Genomic DNA, 18,095 nt, shown 5'->3' with positions numbered 1-18,095 from the left:
TAAGAAACTGAAAAACCTAACGGATGCTTCATGGAGTGAAAGGGGCTGAGCAGAAGCAAAAAAGCATAAAGAGGACCAACCACCATTGAAGAATCTTCTTCATTCTTCTTCTTCTTCCCCCCCTCTCCCCCTCCTCTCCCGCTTTCGAGGAGAGAACCCCGACACGAACGCAACCCACAAAACGCCGATGGTGAGATAGAGAGAGAGAGAGAGAGAGAGAGAGAGAGCTGTCATCAGCTGTGTGATCTAACCGTAGCCCTAGAATCCTGGGACACCCAAGAACTCCTCCTCCTCCATTGAAGAGCTCTCTCACCTCTTCTTTCGTATCTATTCACATCCCAACTTCTTGATTCCATTTTCCTGGAGAAATATGTCCGACCCAGGTGGATCTCCTCCTCCTCCTCCTCCCCCCTCGCAGAACAAGGACCGCTTGATCGCCACCTGCCTCGCCGGCGGGCTGGTTATCGGCGTCTCCGCCCTTCTTGGCCTCTACCTCTCCGGAAGCGGCACCGACCCCCTCGGCCTCGGCTCCAGACTCCGCCGCCGCAGGAAAGGCGGCCGCCGCCCCGTTAGGGTTTACATGGACGGGTGCTTCGACATGATGCACTACGGCCACTGCAACGCCCTCAGGCAGGCTCGTGCTCTGGGTGACCAGCTGGTTGTCGGGGTCGTGAGCGACGATGAGATCATTGCCAACAAGGGCCCCCCCGTTACTCCCTTGAGCGAGAGAATGATAATGGTGCATGCGGTGAAGTGGGTCGACGAGGTCATCCCCGATGCTCCCTACGCCATAACCGAGGATTTCATGAGGAAGCTCTTCGACGAGTACAAGATTGATTACATCATCCATGGGGACGATCCTTGCGTGCTCCCCGATGGGACCGACGCCTATGCGCTCGCAAAGAAGGCGGGTCGGTACAAGCAGATTAAGCGCACCGAGGGAGTTTCCAGCACCGACATTGTTGGTATGAATATAACCTTTCCTGACTCAGTTTGGCCGGTTTAACGCTTGTAGAAGGGTTCAATTCAGTAGCTTTTGCATGTGCACCATTGCTTGCTATCCGCATAGCGAAAAGACGGTCCGGACATATTATCCCCGTCAAGAGAATTTTGCGTAGTTTTGTTAGAAATTTACTATTTTTCATTTCAATGAACCTGAGAATACCAGAAATTCAGCTCGAAAAGTCACGTTCATGCTCATTCAGCTAAAGAAATAGAAAAGGCAACAATTTTCTTTTCTGGAAAACAATTATTTCGGGTCGTGGGTTTTGGTATCCATTATTCTTTCTGAGGGGTACAGGGAATCTTCTGTCCTGTTGGTACCATAGACAACGAGCTGCGAAGCAATGTGTGGATATAGAGGCTGTTGAAATTTGGTGTGTGTTTGTCCGGTTACCACTAGGAATGGAAGCTTGTGTTTAATATCATCGCGTATGTGCTACAGGGAAGCGCAGAAGTCGGTGAATGGCGTATAATTTATTTTGAGATGGTTTGTATCTATTCTGAGATTACTCCTGAGATGGCTGGGATTTGTTTTTTTGGTCTTTGAACAGGGCGCATGCTCCTCTGTGTGAGGGAGAGGTCTGTAAGTGACACTCACAAGAACCAGAATCATTCGTCCCTACAGAGACAGTTTAGCCATGGCCACAGTCAAAAAATCGACGATGGTGGATCTTGTAGCGGAACTCGTGTCTCACATTTTCTCCCAACATCTCGGAGGATTGTCCAATTCTCTAATGGAAAGGTTAGTGCTACTCAACTTTCCCCTTTGTTCTGCATGCTACTGGTAATTTCCTTTAGTGCCCATTTTTTCAATATGCTTCGTTGCAAGATTTCTCATCTTCTAGCTTTTTCTTTATGTTTGTAGGGGCCAGGACCAGATGCTCGTATAATTTATATAGCTGGTGCATTTGATCTTTTCCATGCTGGACATGTAGAGGTAGTTCTTCTCTCCCGTAAAGAGGATATTGAGGCTACGGCATCTGCAATACTTTAATCTCAGACTATGATGATCTCTTAAAACTTTGTTTTAGATCTGCTCAATTTATTGGTGAATGATCGAACTAGCTAGGAAACATAATTGACAGAATAGATCAGGGCATTGGTTGCTTAATGTGTGCAGCTGATCAAGATACTTTTTTCCAGAAAAACTTATTGCAATATCCAATTGAGAACTCTTGAATTTTTAAAGCCGAACTCTATCTTCTTGCTATATGATTTTTTTTCTTCTTTTTGCATGACTACCTTTTTTTTTCCTGCTATACTACATGCATAATAATCACCTGTTATCTTATTATTGATAGATTTTGAGGCTTGCCCGTGGACTCGGGGATTTCCTTCTTGTTGGCATACACACTGATCAGACAGTCAGGTTCCACACTCTCTTACCCTTTTTTCTACTGTGCATCTGTTCAGAGGTTTTATTTTTGGGGGGGAAATCATGGGCAAAAATATGGAGTCATAGAAGATGCTCCTTGGAATCAGTTGATTTCATATGTTTGGAAGTGAATATTGAAATATATATGCATGTGTGTGTGTCTGTGTGTAGATGAGTTGATTTTGACTCAGTATAATGGTCCTGCAGTGCTAGTAGAGGAGCACATCGCCCTATCATGAATCTTCATGAGAGAAGCTTGAGTGTTTTGGCCTGCCGGTATGTGGATGAAGTGATAATTGGTGCTCCATGGGAAGTGTCAAAAGATATGGTTAGTCTGTTTTCACCTTTATGTCTTCTCTCTCATTTCTCGCTGTATTTGAAGAGATAATTGTATTTTCATGTTCATGCTACTCTTAAGATGTCATGGCCTCTGATAGAAGAAACTTCCAAATGGTCCTTAAACATGACAACATGGTCTTGAATATCCAAGTGTCTGTGGTTACCCTCATGCCATGCGGTGAGGAAAAAGACTATGTAAAAGTAGTACCTCGCCTCATTTAGTCTCGTTTTGGGGTAAATATACTTCACTTGTACTGAAGGAACACTTTGAAAGCTTAAGGTTATTGGGTAGATCTTAATATAGGTTTTATGGTGGGGCTCTTGTCCAGGCTGTAAATATTCATTAAAGCTCCCAGTATTTTGTATGAGATACTTGAGGACATATTTTGGTCGAGTGATGCTGGATTAGATTTTTTTTTTTTGGGGGGGGGGGGGGGGGGGGGGTACTGAAGTAAACCTTTTGAGTTGCACTATCCACAGTTATCTCGTAGTAATAACTTATTGAGAATGATGTGCATGCAGATCACCACTTTCAACATCTCACTAGTTGTCCATGGAACGATATCAGAGAGCAACGATTTTCAGAAGGTAAATGAAGTTATGGGTAGAAACTTGTTTTCGGCGACAAATAGTGTCAGTTTGTTTTGCTGCTTTATAGTGTTGCTTACAAGTCTTCAATATAATGTTGCTTACAATTCTTCAATGATCTTTGCAGGATGAAGGCAATCCATATGCTGTCCCGATCGGCATGGGTATCTTCAAAGTCTTGGAAAGCCCTCTCGATATCACAACTACGACGATAATTAGGAGGATAGTAGCTAATCACGAAGCTTTCCTGGTAACTTTCTGAAGCTTTTCTTGCTTCTATATGGTTTGATCAATTTTACATTGTTGTGTCATTTTGAAGAGCTAATGTTATGAGAACTGAAGTTAATTTCCTTTTTATCTCCCCCTCCCCGAGTAGAAACGGAACGAGAAGAAGGCAGAGAGCGAGAGGAGGTATTACGAGGGCAAGGGCTATGTGTCTGGGGATTGATGATGCCCATGCAATCTCGTGTCGTGCAATGCATCCTACCCTTTTTTTCTTATTATTACACTGCAGCTAGCTAGGTTTCTCTATGATAAGAAGAGCGATTTCTGGCGATCATCATAGGCTTCTGAGTTTGAGTTTAGGTTTGCGATTCGTTTGCTCCCTTTTGTATCCCTTTTTTTCCGGAAATGACAGTAGGTAAGAATTAGAGAGAGAGGGCGAGAGATCCGTCCGATAGGTCGATGCGACGTATCATCTGTAAGAGCAGCATTTATTTATTATTTGCAATAAAGAAATTACACCTTTTAGAGATACGTTGAGAAGATCCTGTTGGCTGATTATTTTTGCTGGATCTATTTTGCTTCGTTCATTTATGCAATGCGATGTCAAATTGAAATGAGTTACCTTATTTATCAAATCATGTGCCTATATATAGCAAAAGTATTATCTTGTATTCGGCAGAGTAATCCTTAACAAGTGTTCCAAAAGCTAGCCAAACGTAGCCGGAAATTCCCAAACCCGACAGCTCGAATAATGTACATGGTGAAGCTGTATAATAATACTGTACTCTCTATCTCTCGATCTCTCTCCTAATTCCTCCGCTACCATTTATATCAAATCCACGAATACCAACATGAGTCTAACAAGAGCATAACAATGGACCAATGGGCCTACAGCAGATTCGGTCCAACACAACAATGAAGCCCATAATCAGCCCATTATCAAGCCCAGGCTGCACCACAAGGCTGAACACTTCGTTGCTGAGCAGAACCTTTGGGTTCACTCTCTTTCTAGAAATCTTAGCAACTATTTCTCCCGTTGATGTTCTCCTGATGCAGCAGTTCCTCCTCCGGAACGATCCCTCGATCCTGAACTCCGGGCCCCTCGAACCTCCGATGAACACCTCGGCTTCCAATTCTGGTTTTGCTTCGTCCTTGTAACTGCTATTATAATCGAGGAACGGGATTGCTAATGATTTCCTCATGGAAAACAGTCGGAACTTCCGACTCTGGCCCCTGCCGGTGCAGTCTCCTCCATATGCATTCCATCCGCGTTGCATGCTCAAACCCTGACGTTATGATATATTATCAGATCCATGTGTGTATGCAAAACATTGAAAATCTCAAGCACAGTGGATGCAAGTACGTGCACGAAATAAGAGAAGGCGGAGCATACAATGCAAGATATATCGTTTACATCGAGACTCTGATTAATATTCTTATTGCTTTCACATCGATCTCATATTTTAAATTAAGATCGGCACCCCGTGATGGAATCCTGGAAGGAGATTGAGACTATAAATATCGAAATCCACGTAAAAAGATACGAGGGAGTTTGATCGATCAACTTTTCATACCTTTGGTCTCAAGGTCAGTAAAGCTTTCCCAGATCCGTCCATGAGCACGAGCCCTCCTCCTCCGCCACCCGTGCGATCATTCTTCCTCGAATAGTTATCTACCCGAAACGTCAACCTCCCGTATTCATCGAAGACCGTGAACCCGTCAGTTCCTTCAAAGCTCATGCTCGATTTCTTCCACACGGTGAACTTTGATGGACACTGATTGCTATCGCATCGACCCCCTTCATGGATCTCCCTCAGGAGTTCTGAGCTTTTATTAGTCACAGCAGGATGAATCCTGGACATGCTTGAAATTAACCTCGATGAAGAGATCACGAACTCGAAAGACAGAAGATGAAGAAGTACTACTTGAGGCACAGGAAGAGAAGCAGAAGCCGTTTAGCGATAATAGCTATGAATATTGTTCTTGGAAATGGAGCTTACTGCCTTATATATATATATACACACACATATAAGGACGAAGTTAAGCATGATGTGGAAAGGAATGGGATATGGTTAATTAAGGTTGTCTTGTTCTTTTTTCTTTTTTTTTTCTTTTTTCTGTGTGTACCCTGATATCCAGAGTCTAATGGGATCTGACTAATCATGTCGAGAGATCGAGCATTAAAGGTTATTCTACCTCCCAACAAGTGCGTTTCCCGAGATTCGAACTTGTGTTCTCCTCATTATGGGGTGAGCTGCTTACCATTCAACCAACATTTTTGTTAGTATCATTGTTTTGTTATTACGTTGGCTTACTAACAATTCTAAATTGCCAACTATATAATTCCATTACTTGTCCACGAGACTATGAGATATATTGCCAACTATATATATACCAATTTATAGCTGAAATTAACTCTCGATCGGAATATTTTTACAAATCTTTTGTAAATTATTTTTCAAGGGGAGAACTGCTCTTGTTTATCGATGTTAGCATGTTTCTATGGTCGGATATAGTAGGTGAAGTTCTCGGGGGTCTGCTAATTAAATCACTTGTCTTGAATGATCATATCGTAACACATATTGCACATGGTAAAAGCTAGGATCTTCGGAGAAGTTGGATCTATTGAAAGATGGGATATCGGCGGAACAAAGTTCGGGATTTTGTATATGGATGAAAACTGAGACGGATCTATTGTTTGCTTGTGGCTCGTCGCGATTCGAAATAACTTGAATGCGATGGCTGCTCAGTGGCCCATGGCACACACGGATGGCGATGAGGCCGACCGAGGAATGTCTGCAGTCAATTTTGAATTAACTTTATCTAAAATTTAATTAATTAATAAAACAATTTGGGTTGAGTGCCATGCTTTGAGTCACAAAAGCACTATATCTGTATAATAATGTACAAATACATAGTAATTCTTAATTAATTAGACCATCATCACACTTCTCCATGGGGACCAAAAAGTCATTGTCTACTAAAAATAGTTAAACTAATTTTAGCTAAATAGCAAAATCAGAGGAGGAGGAGGAGGAGATGGGGGTGGGCTTGTCAATGGATAAAGACATCATCTCTGAGAGGCAAAATTCAATTAACGAATTTTCCCCATACGAAAAAGATAAGAGAATCAAGAGAGGTATAACGTAGTTACGCACCTCTCGTCTAATGATTGGAGATTTTAAGTTCGATACCCAGTGGAACTAACCGTATCTCTTTATTAGATATTTAAAATTTTTATTTTAATACACTAAGTTCATGAGTCTCATTTGCAACCGAAAATATATATATATATATATATATATATAAAAGAGGAAAAAGAGAGGGAGAGTAGGTAATAAACTTCCATTCATGCACCCCAAAATCTGCGAGCTTGGAAGTTGTGATCCTTATTTTCCTCCTAATTAATTAATTAATTAATTTTTTCGATATACATCTTAATATTCGAAAACTTAACATATTTCGATTCACTCAATTCAAATCAAAGCTCTTCAATCATGAACTTTCTCCATTCAATACTCGAATTCAAGATCTTATTTAAGGGGAATAAGCATCGAACCGATTGAAATCGATCTATATTGATCTAATTAAATAATTAATTGATTAATATGTTGTTTTCAAATCACCAGGATTCTTTGTCAGTTTTCTCATTGGCTTAAATATGTATAAGTTAATTTTCTTTATATATATATATATATATATATATTTTTTAAACTTAGGAACAAGTAAATCTTTGTAACATATGGTGACCTTCGCAACACTAATGTGCTTGTCTTACATTGAAATTCAAGGAAATGAGGCCGAACAACCATTGTCAGCATGTTGGATTCTGAAAGACAGGATCCATCTAATTGATTCTAAATAATAATTACGGAATTATTACAAGACAACTGCATGAACATCGGATAAACCGATGGAGACCTGAAATTGTTTTTACTACATAAGTTTGTAGCTAGCTAGCTAGCTTTTCCTAAGGCATTTAATTTCTCACTTGTTGTAAAGAAAATGTGATTGATATACACATGATTATATCTAATACACTCTTTTTGAGATATAGATATAAAAATAATAACTTTCTGATATACCTAACAGAAACTAATTTTTTATATTGATTGATGATAATTGAAAGGATAAGTTGGTTGCACATTTATCCATAAGCTTTTGTGTCCAATGACTCACTTATCTGGTGGCGAATGGATAGTGGGTGTTGCATTGTATGCAATGAGGATATGATAATTAACTCATGATCAGAGAACTATGGGAAGGTTTTACTAAGAAACTTAGTGGACTAACATCATCACAACACATTAAAAGAAAAAAGATAGTCTGACTAATTTAATTTAGAATATTGATAATTGATTGATAATAAGTCAATTGAATTCACATCTCAAAAGCAAAGGCCAAGAATAAGAAGAATTAATATGCAATAATTAAGCATGTGAACCGCATAATAACCTAAACTCATGTTAATTAGATGATGGAGGAGGGATCACTTGCTGATGGATGATCCCTCTACCGACGTATGCAACCACAACCAACTTCCTTTTCTCCTCTTCTATATGTAAATAGACAGATAGAGTTATCCAAACGGGATATAGCAAGTCATGTAACATGGTTCGATTTGGTTGGGCTTTTAGGGCTAGAATTCGATATATAATCGGGCTCCATTTTTCCTACTCCATCCGGGTCGAGACTAAATCATAACTAAGTTATGCATGCGCTTTGCCGAAAGTTCAAACGAGATGGTTCTGAACTTTGAATCGTCAGGTGTAGATACCCAAAATTTTTTGTTTGATTTTCGGAATTGTGAGCTTTTGGATCCCATTTAGTTCGGTTCTCCATAAAGTGATTGAGGGAAAACAAATCATAACCGAAACCTCTTAGTTTCAAGTCATCATATATATGTACATACTATCATACTGCACCTCCTCTCGGCAAAGAAATCCTTTTTAAAACATACCCATGCACATATAATATAGCTTCCTCGGAGATAGAAATCATGCATGTTACTATGTTGTGTTTTCTCGAAGAATCATCACTAATTAAGATTATTGTTTATAGTTAGCTTTTCCCCTGCAATTACGTTGCTAATGATCTTATAGTAATATGTGTAAGGAGACGTGTCTTTCTTAACTTATGGGCTGCCTCGATTTTCTTTCTTTAAGACATAATGTAATACTATTGCGAGGACAAGGATGAATTAATTAAATTAAATTAGACAAAAGTTTGAATTATAAACACGAGAATATCGCTCAAAGAAAAAGGCTAAATTCTTGGATCTGGGTCAGAATCATTTAGTATAGGTCTTGTGTACACACAGAGGAGAAAGAATCATTTAGTATAGGTCTTGTATACACACAGAGGAGAAAGTTTTGCATGTAACGGGGTATCACGTGAGAATATCACAAAATCAATGAGAGTTTATTATTTTGATTTTTATTATGTAAACAAAAATAGGAAAAATCTATTGTTGACAAAAATAATCTATTATTGTCAAAAATAATATGTGTCTTGTGACATAATCTTACGTGATATCTCCGTTACGTATAGATCTTGTGTGTAACAAAAATATCACTTAGGATTATGTTATAAGACACATAGAAAATACTATTTTTTACAATCATGGATTATTTTGTCAACAACGGATTTTTCTTATTTTTGTTTACATACTAAAAACCAAAATGAACAAACAAAAGTGTTGGTTGAGTGGTAAACAGTTCACCCCCGTAACGAGGAGAATATAAGTTCAAATCCCGGGAAGCGCACTAATTGGGAGGGAGAATAACCTTTATTGCTCAATCTCCCGACTGGATTAATCAGATCTCATTGGACTTCTGAATACCATGGTACACACCGAAAAAAAAAACCAAAATGACAAATCCCTATTGACTTGTGACATTGCCACGTGATATCTCCATCTCGTACAAGACTTTCTCTAGTAAATGGAGCTTCTTGCAACCTCGTTCATTTAATTTCCTTTCTAAATTAACTATTATATAAAAAAAATTGCGTACTGCATTTTATTTCATTCTAATCTCGATTTTTAGTTGGTGTTATCTATACATTCCCCGGTACGAAGTGTGTTTCGGGTCCCATTTTAAAAGAGTCAACCTCGTTGATGCAATGGGTTAGGCACCCATTATGAACAATAAATTTGCACGAAAAAGATATGGTGTGGGTTTAGGTTAAAGTCAAAATATTATTAGTTCCACAATATATATTATACATATATATATATGTATGTATTTATATTAGTGATCAAAATGTAAATGTAACATTCCAAGAAACCAAATTGCTCTCCATGTAAGCATGCATGCATCTTCCACTAGGTGAGTTATGCCCATAAATTAGTTAAAGCTCATCCTGTGTCATCTCTCTTGATAATAGCATCTCACTTTAATAACATCTGAATGCGTCAAATGAGCCAGCGATGGTACTTATCTTACTGGCTATTCAAGTACGTGTGGGATGCTGTGAAGGGATGATATGAATGATTAGGTATCACGAACCGTCTTTTGGTGATGCGGGTTGCGGAGTGAAAGTGTGGATCGATCATATGCGCATGCATTGGATGTTTCAGTTACTTATCAGAAGATCAACACTACAAATACATCTTTGAATGCCGAATCTTGTCTGACCTGATAGTCACAACAGAACTATATGTTTCTGGTCATGCCGATAAATATTAGACATGAGAAATTCCATCCACTGTTTGAGGAAAGGAATGAAAACACCAGCAGCACAAGAACATTAAATACAAGACCAGTGCTGCAACAGAGAGAAGATCAACAGAGGCTTGTAAAGATTGAACTTCAGAAAGAGAGAGAGACTAAAAGAACATTCAGAATCAAACCAAACTCATACCTTTTAGTGAGCAGCTTTCATCACATCAGGGGAGGGGGAAGAAAGGTTTTATAAGGGAAGAAAGAAGCACGCTAAAGGGAGAGTAATGTACACAAACATTTTAACTCCTGTGTCTCTTATCTAACACGAACTGTAGGCCCGCCAGGGGAGCAGTTCGGGTTCGGGGACCGGCAGATCCCACCAGGCCCCACATTATTTGCTAACCTCCGGTGTGTCCTGTAATTGGGCACCCCTCCCATTGCGAAGGGCCCACCACCTGTCATCATCAGAGCGGACGAAGAAGATGAGACCTCATTTGGACCATCTGTCCCGCCCTGTAGAGGCTCTAAGGTCTCCACCACGTCGCTCATTAAGGGCCTTGCTTTTGGGTTTTGGCTGAGGCAGTAGTAGGCCAAGCTGCAGGCCTTTTGAGCTGCCCGTACCGAGTACTGATTCTCGAGTCTCGGGTCGATTATCTGAAGGAGTTTCCTTTTGTCGTTGAGCTTGGGTCGGGCCCAATCCACCAAGTTCTGTTCCTTGCTGGGTCGGGTCTTGTCCACAGACTTCCGACCTGTTAAAAGCTCCAAAAGTACAACTCCGAAACTGTACACATCACTCCTTGCAGTCAAATGGCCTACAAATGGTGGCATTTAGGTCCTTAGCATGTTATAGTAGAATAACAGGTCTCCAAAATTACCCAAACTAATGCAAAACTTGGGCATTTCATATTCATGTGATCTCTTTTCTCTAGCGCGAATATCTAGAAACAAAATGGAAAGTTTTAATGGGGCCTCTTATAAGTGTTTAAAAACAATTGATTTTGTTTTCATTAAGACCAAAAAAGAGTCGTTTTTTGTAAGATTTGATTTCATAAACAAGACTTAAGCACCTTCCAGGACACCTTCCAAACAAAGTGGAAAGTTGCTTCCCGTTACCTGTCATTACATATTCAGGGGCAGCGTAACCATAAGTACCCATCACTCGAGTTGACACGTGGGTCTCATCACCCTGAGGTCCAGCTTTTGCAAGACCGAAATCTGAAAGTTTTGCTGTGTAATCCTGCATGGAAACAGGCAAATCATCCCCAATAGAATAACAATTGGAAATATTTAGCTAACGCCCCAGTGATGGAATGCTAAAAGAAATGGAACCAAACAATGGGTATATTAAATGATCTCAATTTATAAGGCAATGTCATCCTAACAAGGTTTCTTGCACTCCTACCAAATGGGGGCCATAACGTTAAAGGAGTAGCAACTTACGGAGTCCAGCAATATATTTGAGGTTTTGAAGTCCCGATAAATAACGGGCCTCTCAGCATTATGGAGGAAAGCGAGTCCCTTGGCTGCTCCCAGAGCAATCATCATTCTCGTGGACCAAGACAGAGGAACAGTCACCTCTACAAACCTCAGGAAAAGACCAACATAATGAGTTAGATTAACTTATAGAGGAACTGAAAGGCTATGGACACCCTGCAAGACAAGTTCTAGATGAAAACTGACGACTTTGGTTGATATAAATGCTCAAGCTACCCTTCAACCGTGAAATCATCTCTTTAACGTATCTAACAAGCATGAAGACATAAACTATATAAATGTATCCTAACAAGCATGAAGACATAAATGTATCCTAACAAGCATGAACATAAACTATATAAAACTACTTCAAACAATTTGACATCAATGAACATGGATTGCTCAGGCGATTACAATGGAGGAGCCTTCTGCTGTTGATATTGAGAACGTGGTTAAGTTATATAGGTTCTGCCACAGGCATTCACATTTGGAGGATGTTTGATCTGGACAAGAGTGATAGGAATAGGAAAAGCATTTAATGATTAAATCCATCCAACTTCGTGCAAATGAGAGTAGCAAACAGCTACCACGCTTTCGTACTTGAGAATTTATTGAAAAGCAAACCAGTTGGACCTGACATGATACATATATTCAATAATCACCAAATATTTCAACCAAAAGAGCAAGCTTTGATGATAGATTGTATGCATGTCCCATTGGTTCACCAATATAGGCATGTTTCTCAGCAGACAGTCTTTGAATATTCCAACAAACATGAGAGGAAAACATTGAGGTCATAGGAGGAGGAACATCGGAAAGAACCATAGAAGGTACGGAAGGAGAGGCAAAAGACATCTACGCACTTCGAAATAGGTGGTTCTCGAGGCTTCCTCGGAACATAAACTCGTAAACGAGTAGCCTGTGATCCTCCTCGCAACAATACCCAATCAGTTTCACCAGATTGGGATGCCTGAGCTGTCCGAGAAAGTTGACTTCTGTCTGCAAGGTCCAATGAACACGAAGCACAGGATTATATAAGTTCAAAAGAACTCACTTAGTAAAGACAAGCAAGAAAATTAAAGGGTGACTAATGAACCAGGCAAATAGGTGAGTTTTGAGCATTTACAAGCCATTCGCGGTGGCCCTGAAGGCCTTCCTTGTTGAGGACTTTAACTGCCACAGGAAGAGATTTTAGGCCAACCCTCACATTCTCGTCTATGTACCCTTTGTACACAGTCCCGAATCCGCCCTCTCCGAGGATGTAATCGGAGCGGAAGCTCTTAGTGATGGTCTCAAGCTCATAGAGTGTAAAGGCAATGACATGGGTGTATAGAATCGAATTCTTTCTAAAATCCTCGAAGCTCCGAGGTGTCGATGAGTCGCTCAGATCTGATATTGAGCGGTTGTGCTTCTTCTCAGATGTTGCGTTCTTGGCACCCAATGGAGATAGCATGTGCAACTGTTGAACTGTCAAGTGCAAGCATAATTTTGACAGACTTAGAACTCAAATTTAAGGCAAATTCAACCAAACCCTTTGTTTCAATTCCCCAAAAGAACGGAATCCAATGGCCAAGAATTTCAGGAAATGGACCTCATTCAAGATATTCTGTCAAGCAAAGAACTGCCCTTTCAGAACCCCCAAATATACATCACAGCTAATGCAGTCAGTCAAACATCCCGACAACATCAGAGCTAAAAGGGGCAAAGCTCAAATTGCATGATTGTCGCCATCATTACCAGAGAAAGCAAAAGGTAGGCGAAAACATTGAAGGGGGTAAAAAGAAGAAAACATGAGAGGGAGCAACAAAGGGACTAGATCTGACCTTGGGCATGGGCATTGGACACAACAGCAGATTCCTCTCTAGTACCACAATTCCCCATTGTTGTGGGTCTTGCTCAACAATGCTGGGTGTAAAAGCTGCAACAGAGCTGAGGAGGGAGGAGGAGAAGGAGAAGTAGCAGGAACAGGGAGTTGCTGCAATGCTGAGCTAGTGATGAAGAAGAAGGAGAGGAAGAGGAAGCAGAATTTCATTCTTCAGAGTGCCCCTGCCCTTCCTCTGTCTTCCCCCTTCTTTTTTCCCCCACAGTAGAATACTCACACACACACGCGCACTCTCTCTCACTGTACAAAAGAGCTTTATTAGTTAAAAAATTAGAATAAACAAATACAGAGAGGTTGAGCTGAATACACCCAAAAGCAGAGATACTGAGACAATGGCAGCTTCTTTCTACTTCATCTCCTCCGTCTGCTCTGATCCCAGAAGGGTCTCTTCCTCATCCTCCTCCTTCCCCATCTCTCTCTCTCTCCCCCTTTCTCTCTCCGTCTGTGATTTGCTCGCTTTTCTTGCTTTTAGCCTTTGGCTTTCTGAGTGAAAAATGGGAGCTTTCTGCTCCTCTTCTTTCTGGTCTCTCTCTCTCTCTCTCTCCCCAACCTGTGGATCACTTGCTTCCTTTGCTCATAGCTGTTACAACGGGTGGGACCGTGGCTTAGGATGCCTCCCGGATATTTCCCCCGCTCCCCTTCACGTTTGTGCCATTTTCATCTCCAATCTATTCCTTACAACAATAAAGATTTGGACTTTGAGATCCCCCTAAGTTTTCTCACTAACCATTGACTTGAACATTTCTAGATGCGTGATTTACTCGCGTGTCACTCGAGTTTCGATGATATCCCACAAGTAATCTGGTTTGTTTCCCGTGAAGGATGAGCTAATCAATTTGGTTCTGAGTTTTTAATAGCTTATTTGGTTTGCAAATGTGATTTTAAAATCACAACTTTAACATAATTCTACCAACAACAAAATAAAATAACTCACACAAGTCAAAGAATAGACTCCATTTATACCACTTTTTTTCACAACAAAACAAAATAACTCACACAAACTCAAAGGGTGGACCACATTTATACCACTATTTTTCAAAATCAAAATCCGATTTTAAAATCTTATTTTGAAACTAAACGCAACATAAAGAACTGGCATCAGTGCTCCGGATGCATCAATTCTTTTGGAGTTAGCAAAGCCGCGATAAGTCTCTTATCAACCTTACCAAGATTGATCGACGAACATGTTTGTCTTATAGAGTACAATATTATTGTTCGACTAATAGAGAAGTATTGCGCTATCGAATCCCAAGTAAAGGCTAGATATGGCCCCGGCAAGGCAAGTCGACGAGCTGTCCTAAGGAAATTCACCATGATGTAGAGAAGTTGAGGTCTAAAAGGCTATATGTTATTACATATAAGAAGACTAGGGGTATATTTGTAACTTCATGTTGTCAATTGCGCTCCTCTGAATTGTTGGACCATAGTTCAGCCTGATGAAGTTATGGGCCTATGATGTAGCCAGCCCAAGGATTGGTGGGCTAAAGCATAATTAGGCCCAGCCCATTTAGCACCCACTTCAGCCCATCACTGTGTCATCCTTATCAGTTCAGTGCCCATTTCCTCTTCTTCCTCGTGCTCCTCCTCTGTCTTATCCACATTCGAGAGTATAGGGACTTGAGCTTCTACGGCGGTTAACAATGGCGACAGCTTCCGTATGCAATGCTGTGGAAGCTCGGTGGAGCATGGCGTCCCTGAGGTCCGCCCTGCCTTCCGTCTCTACATCTACCCCCACTTCCATCCGATTCTCCGGGGCTAAATCATCACCTTCCTTGTCTTCTCTCCGCAAGCCTCTGCTGCTCGAGGGATCATTCACTGGATTGTGCCCTGTGAACCCCCTCCTCTCGCTCGGACTCTCGGGTGAGCTCTCTCTCTCTCTCTCTCTCATTCATTCTTTCGCTTGCACTCTGAAATCGCCATTGATCTATTTGATAAGAGCTCACGGTAGAGTAGAGCTGAAGTCTGACAAGTGCACAGCTTGAATGATTTTATGCAATTTTTTCAAGTACCTGAGAGAGAGGGCGACAGAAAAAATGGAATCATTAGAAAACTTGAATGCAATAAGCTAACATGACACTGACAGCCCCAAATTGATAAATTTTCGTGCTTTTTTGCGGGGATTGCGAATGTCTAAGCACTTTAATCAAATGCGGAACTTGTTCAGCTTGATGATGAGGATTTCTGGCATTGTATAGTGAGTGCATTATCCATTGCTCGAGTTCCTGCTTGTTATGGATTTAATGCATTGGTGCGCCATTGGATGTTTCTGTTTAACTGGAATTCTCGAGTTACGGGTGGCTCCACAAAATCATGGCTTGGAGGACTAGAAGGTTGCCAGATGAAATGTGCTGGCAGCTATCTCTTTTTCGTCGACGTGTCTGATTTCTTCTCTGTCCTGGAAGATTCCCGGCCTTAGTCATTTCATTGTTGATTTTGCAACCAGATATTATTTTGCTGTTTAGAATGTTAAGTATTGTCTTTGCTATCAATTATATTGATAAATATGAACGATTCATATCATAATGCAAGCATGATATCTTTGATGAATCTGCTTCCTTGCCTACTGACGAAGGATCTGCTTTCTAGTCGCAGCTCTCTCACTAATGAATCTGTGTGTGTCGACATTCTCTTCTTGAAGATGGATTTTTTGTATTTGTTTGATCTCATTCCACACGAGATCCAGTAATTCTGTATGTATTTATTGTAGCCCAAGGGAAAAGGTTGAAGTTGAGCTGCCTAACAGTTTGCTTCTTTTCAAGAGTCTCCCCTTCCAGATCAATATTCCATCTTTCTTTTTTTTTCCCCCTTCTATCTAGATATGATTATATCGTTATTTAGTTTGAGCCAGAATGTTGAATCTGGGAAGTGTTCCAGTGTATGATTGGAAGATTCTCCTGGAGAAAATACCAAAAAAAAAACAGAATTTTTGTTTATGAGTATGTCTGTTAGTGGTTCTAGTAACATAATCAGATGTGGGGAGGAGAAAAAATCTTTTCAATTTGGGCTTATTATGCTTCCATAACATCACACAAGCTTTATTGTTGGGTAGGATAGGATCAGATCTTTCATTTGAGCAACCTGGGAATGTCTTCTAACTGGTTGTCTTTTACAACTCCTGTGTTGAGTTTCTGGTGAAAAATCTGGTAGCATCTGCTAGTATTTGGTGTCTATTATATTTCGACTTATTCAGGCATTGTAGCTAATTGAATAATTCAATTGTAACCGAGGTTGACTTCAGGGAGCCTATCCATCTCCAGGGAAAAGAGAAAATGTTATCTGTCACATTGGCGCCATCACTATTTGTCTCTGCTTAAGGAACCTATCAGCAATTTTCCGCAAGTCTGATGTCTTTTCTGATATCTGCATTTATCCTGTCAGGCTCCACTAGCTTTGAGCACAATTTTACCATCATCGACAATGGCTCTCGGATTTTCGCAATGAGGCATGGAAGAAAGGTGCCGAAGCTCAATAGGCCTCCTGACCAAAGGCGGGCCCTACTTCGTGGACTTACCACTCAGCTTCTTAAACATGGTCGAATCAAGACTACCAGAGCAAGGGCAAGCGCTGTAAGGAAATACATTGATAAAATGATCACATTGGCCAAGGATGGGTCTCTCCACAAGAGGAGACAAGCCCTTGGCTTCATCTATGAGAAGCAGATCGTCCATGCTCTGTTTGCTGAAGTCCAGGACAGGTATGGGGAGAGAAATGGTGGATATACCAGAATCATCAGAACCCTGCCGAGAAGGGGGGATAATGCACCTATGGCTTACATTGAGCTCGTCTAAGTATTAACTTTTCTACCTGATATATATTTTTAAATATATGCTTTGGATCGATGCCTGTATCATTTTGTTTCTTTGAGAATGCGAGTCCTATAAATTTGTGCAAGTGAAGTTTGAATGGCTTAGACATGCTTTTACTCTGAATTTCAGGACTTCCTTTTCGTCCACTTCAATTTCAAGTTCCTTTGAGCTACTTGTATACACCTTGTTGTCTTCTATCCAGACTGCATATCTTTTCAATCCTAAAATGTGGGGAATTGAATATACGTTTAATTTTAATTATTATTTGATAGTGATAATCTGCAAACTCTTCAGCTCATGGTGATTGTAGATTCCGGTTAATCAAACGAGACATGCAGTATTTGTCTTCCATTTCGGAAAGGTGAAATCGCTATACATGTATTATTATCTTGAAATGTTTAGAAATCAGTGAACTTGCTTTCTATTATTATATTTAGTAGCACCTATATTTACATCTTTGGTGATGTAAATTTATGGAAAGGGATCCAGTAACTCTTGTTTCGAAGGTAAAATGAAAAGAACCTCTTTTGTGCAGTTTGTGCTTATATATCAAGGACAAGTTCGGAAATTTAGCGGTTCTAACTATTGTTGTGCAGTCAGTAGATAGCAGCATATACGGTAGAGCTCTTAGATCTGCAAGCATCTACAATAAGTGGACCTGGGACTATCTTCCAACTTTTGAAGATTTGAAATGTTTTAGCCTGCGATTTGGATGCCTCTGCATTTGCATGATTTGCTTT

The 18,095-nt window shown here is 40.4% G+C and overlaps 4 protein-coding genes across 7 annotated transcripts; 2 read left to right on the top strand and 2 right to left on the bottom strand.

The window, feature by feature from the left end:
- Nucleotides 1-13: 13 nt before the first annotated feature.
- Nucleotides 14-4,060, top strand: LOC116192031 (ethanolamine-phosphate cytidylyltransferase). Its single transcript, XM_031520427.1, has 8 exons — nt 14-965; nt 1,554-1,744; nt 1,868-1,939; nt 2,304-2,371; nt 2,585-2,705; nt 3,239-3,304; nt 3,432-3,554; nt 3,681-4,060. The coding sequence occupies exons 1-8, from the start codon at nt 371-373 to the stop codon at nt 3,750-3,752; spliced, it is 1,308 nt and encodes a 435-aa protein (XP_031376287.1). The 5' UTR covers nt 14-370; the 3' UTR covers nt 3,753-4,060.
- Nucleotides 4,061-4,177: 117 nt separating this feature from the next.
- On the bottom strand, nt 4,178-5,511 carry LOC116192033 (protein LURP-one-related 5-like). The gene is made up of 2 exons (XM_031520428.1): nt 5,104-5,511; nt 4,178-4,815 (listed from the first exon to the last, which is right to left on the bottom strand). The coding sequence occupies exons 1-2, from the start codon at nt 5,389-5,391 to the stop codon at nt 4,387-4,389; spliced, it is 717 nt and encodes a 238-aa protein (XP_031376288.1). The 5' UTR covers nt 5,392-5,511; the 3' UTR covers nt 4,178-4,386.
- Nucleotides 5,512-10,143: 4,632 nt separating this feature from the next.
- LOC116200797 (probable serine/threonine-protein kinase PBL8) lies at nt 10,144-14,189 on the bottom strand. 4 transcript variants are annotated; one of them, XM_031531718.1, is made up of 7 exons: nt 13,857-14,186; nt 13,491-13,789; nt 12,794-13,134; nt 12,531-12,666; nt 11,635-11,771; nt 11,308-11,431; nt 10,144-11,006 (listed from the first exon to the last, which is right to left on the bottom strand). In XM_031531718.1, the coding sequence occupies exons 2-7, from the start codon at nt 13,546-13,548 to the stop codon at nt 10,510-10,512; spliced, it is 1,293 nt and encodes a 430-aa protein (XP_031387578.1). In that variant the 5' UTR covers nt 13,549-13,789; nt 13,857-14,186; the 3' UTR covers nt 10,144-10,509. The 4 variants fall into 4 exon arrangements, with proteins under 4 accessions (XP_031387578.1, XP_031387585.1, XP_031387593.1 ...); XM_031531725.1 differs by having other exon boundaries at nt 13,875-14,186; XM_031531733.1 differs by having other exon boundaries at nt 12,794-13,126; nt 13,491-14,189.
- A 939-nt stretch (nt 14,190-15,128) lies between these two features.
- Nucleotides 15,129-17,613, top strand: LOC116200887 (50S ribosomal protein L17, chloroplastic). The gene is made up of 2 exons (XM_031531845.1): nt 15,129-15,409; nt 16,928-17,613. The coding sequence occupies exons 1-2, from the start codon at nt 15,190-15,192 to the stop codon at nt 17,335-17,337; spliced, it is 630 nt and encodes a 209-aa protein (XP_031387705.1). The 5' UTR covers nt 15,129-15,189; the 3' UTR covers nt 17,338-17,613.
- Nucleotides 17,614-18,095: the final 482 nt, after the last annotated feature.

Source organism: Punica granatum, chromosome 1, assembly GCF_007655135.1.
Source record: "Punica granatum isolate Tunisia-2019 chromosome 1, ASM765513v2, whole genome shotgun sequence".
Taxonomy (NCBI): Eukaryota; Viridiplantae; Streptophyta; class Magnoliopsida; order Myrtales; family Lythraceae; genus Punica; species Punica granatum.
The sequence above is the reverse complement of the archived record's forward strand: the minus strand, read 5'-3'. Positions and strand labels throughout refer to the sequence as shown.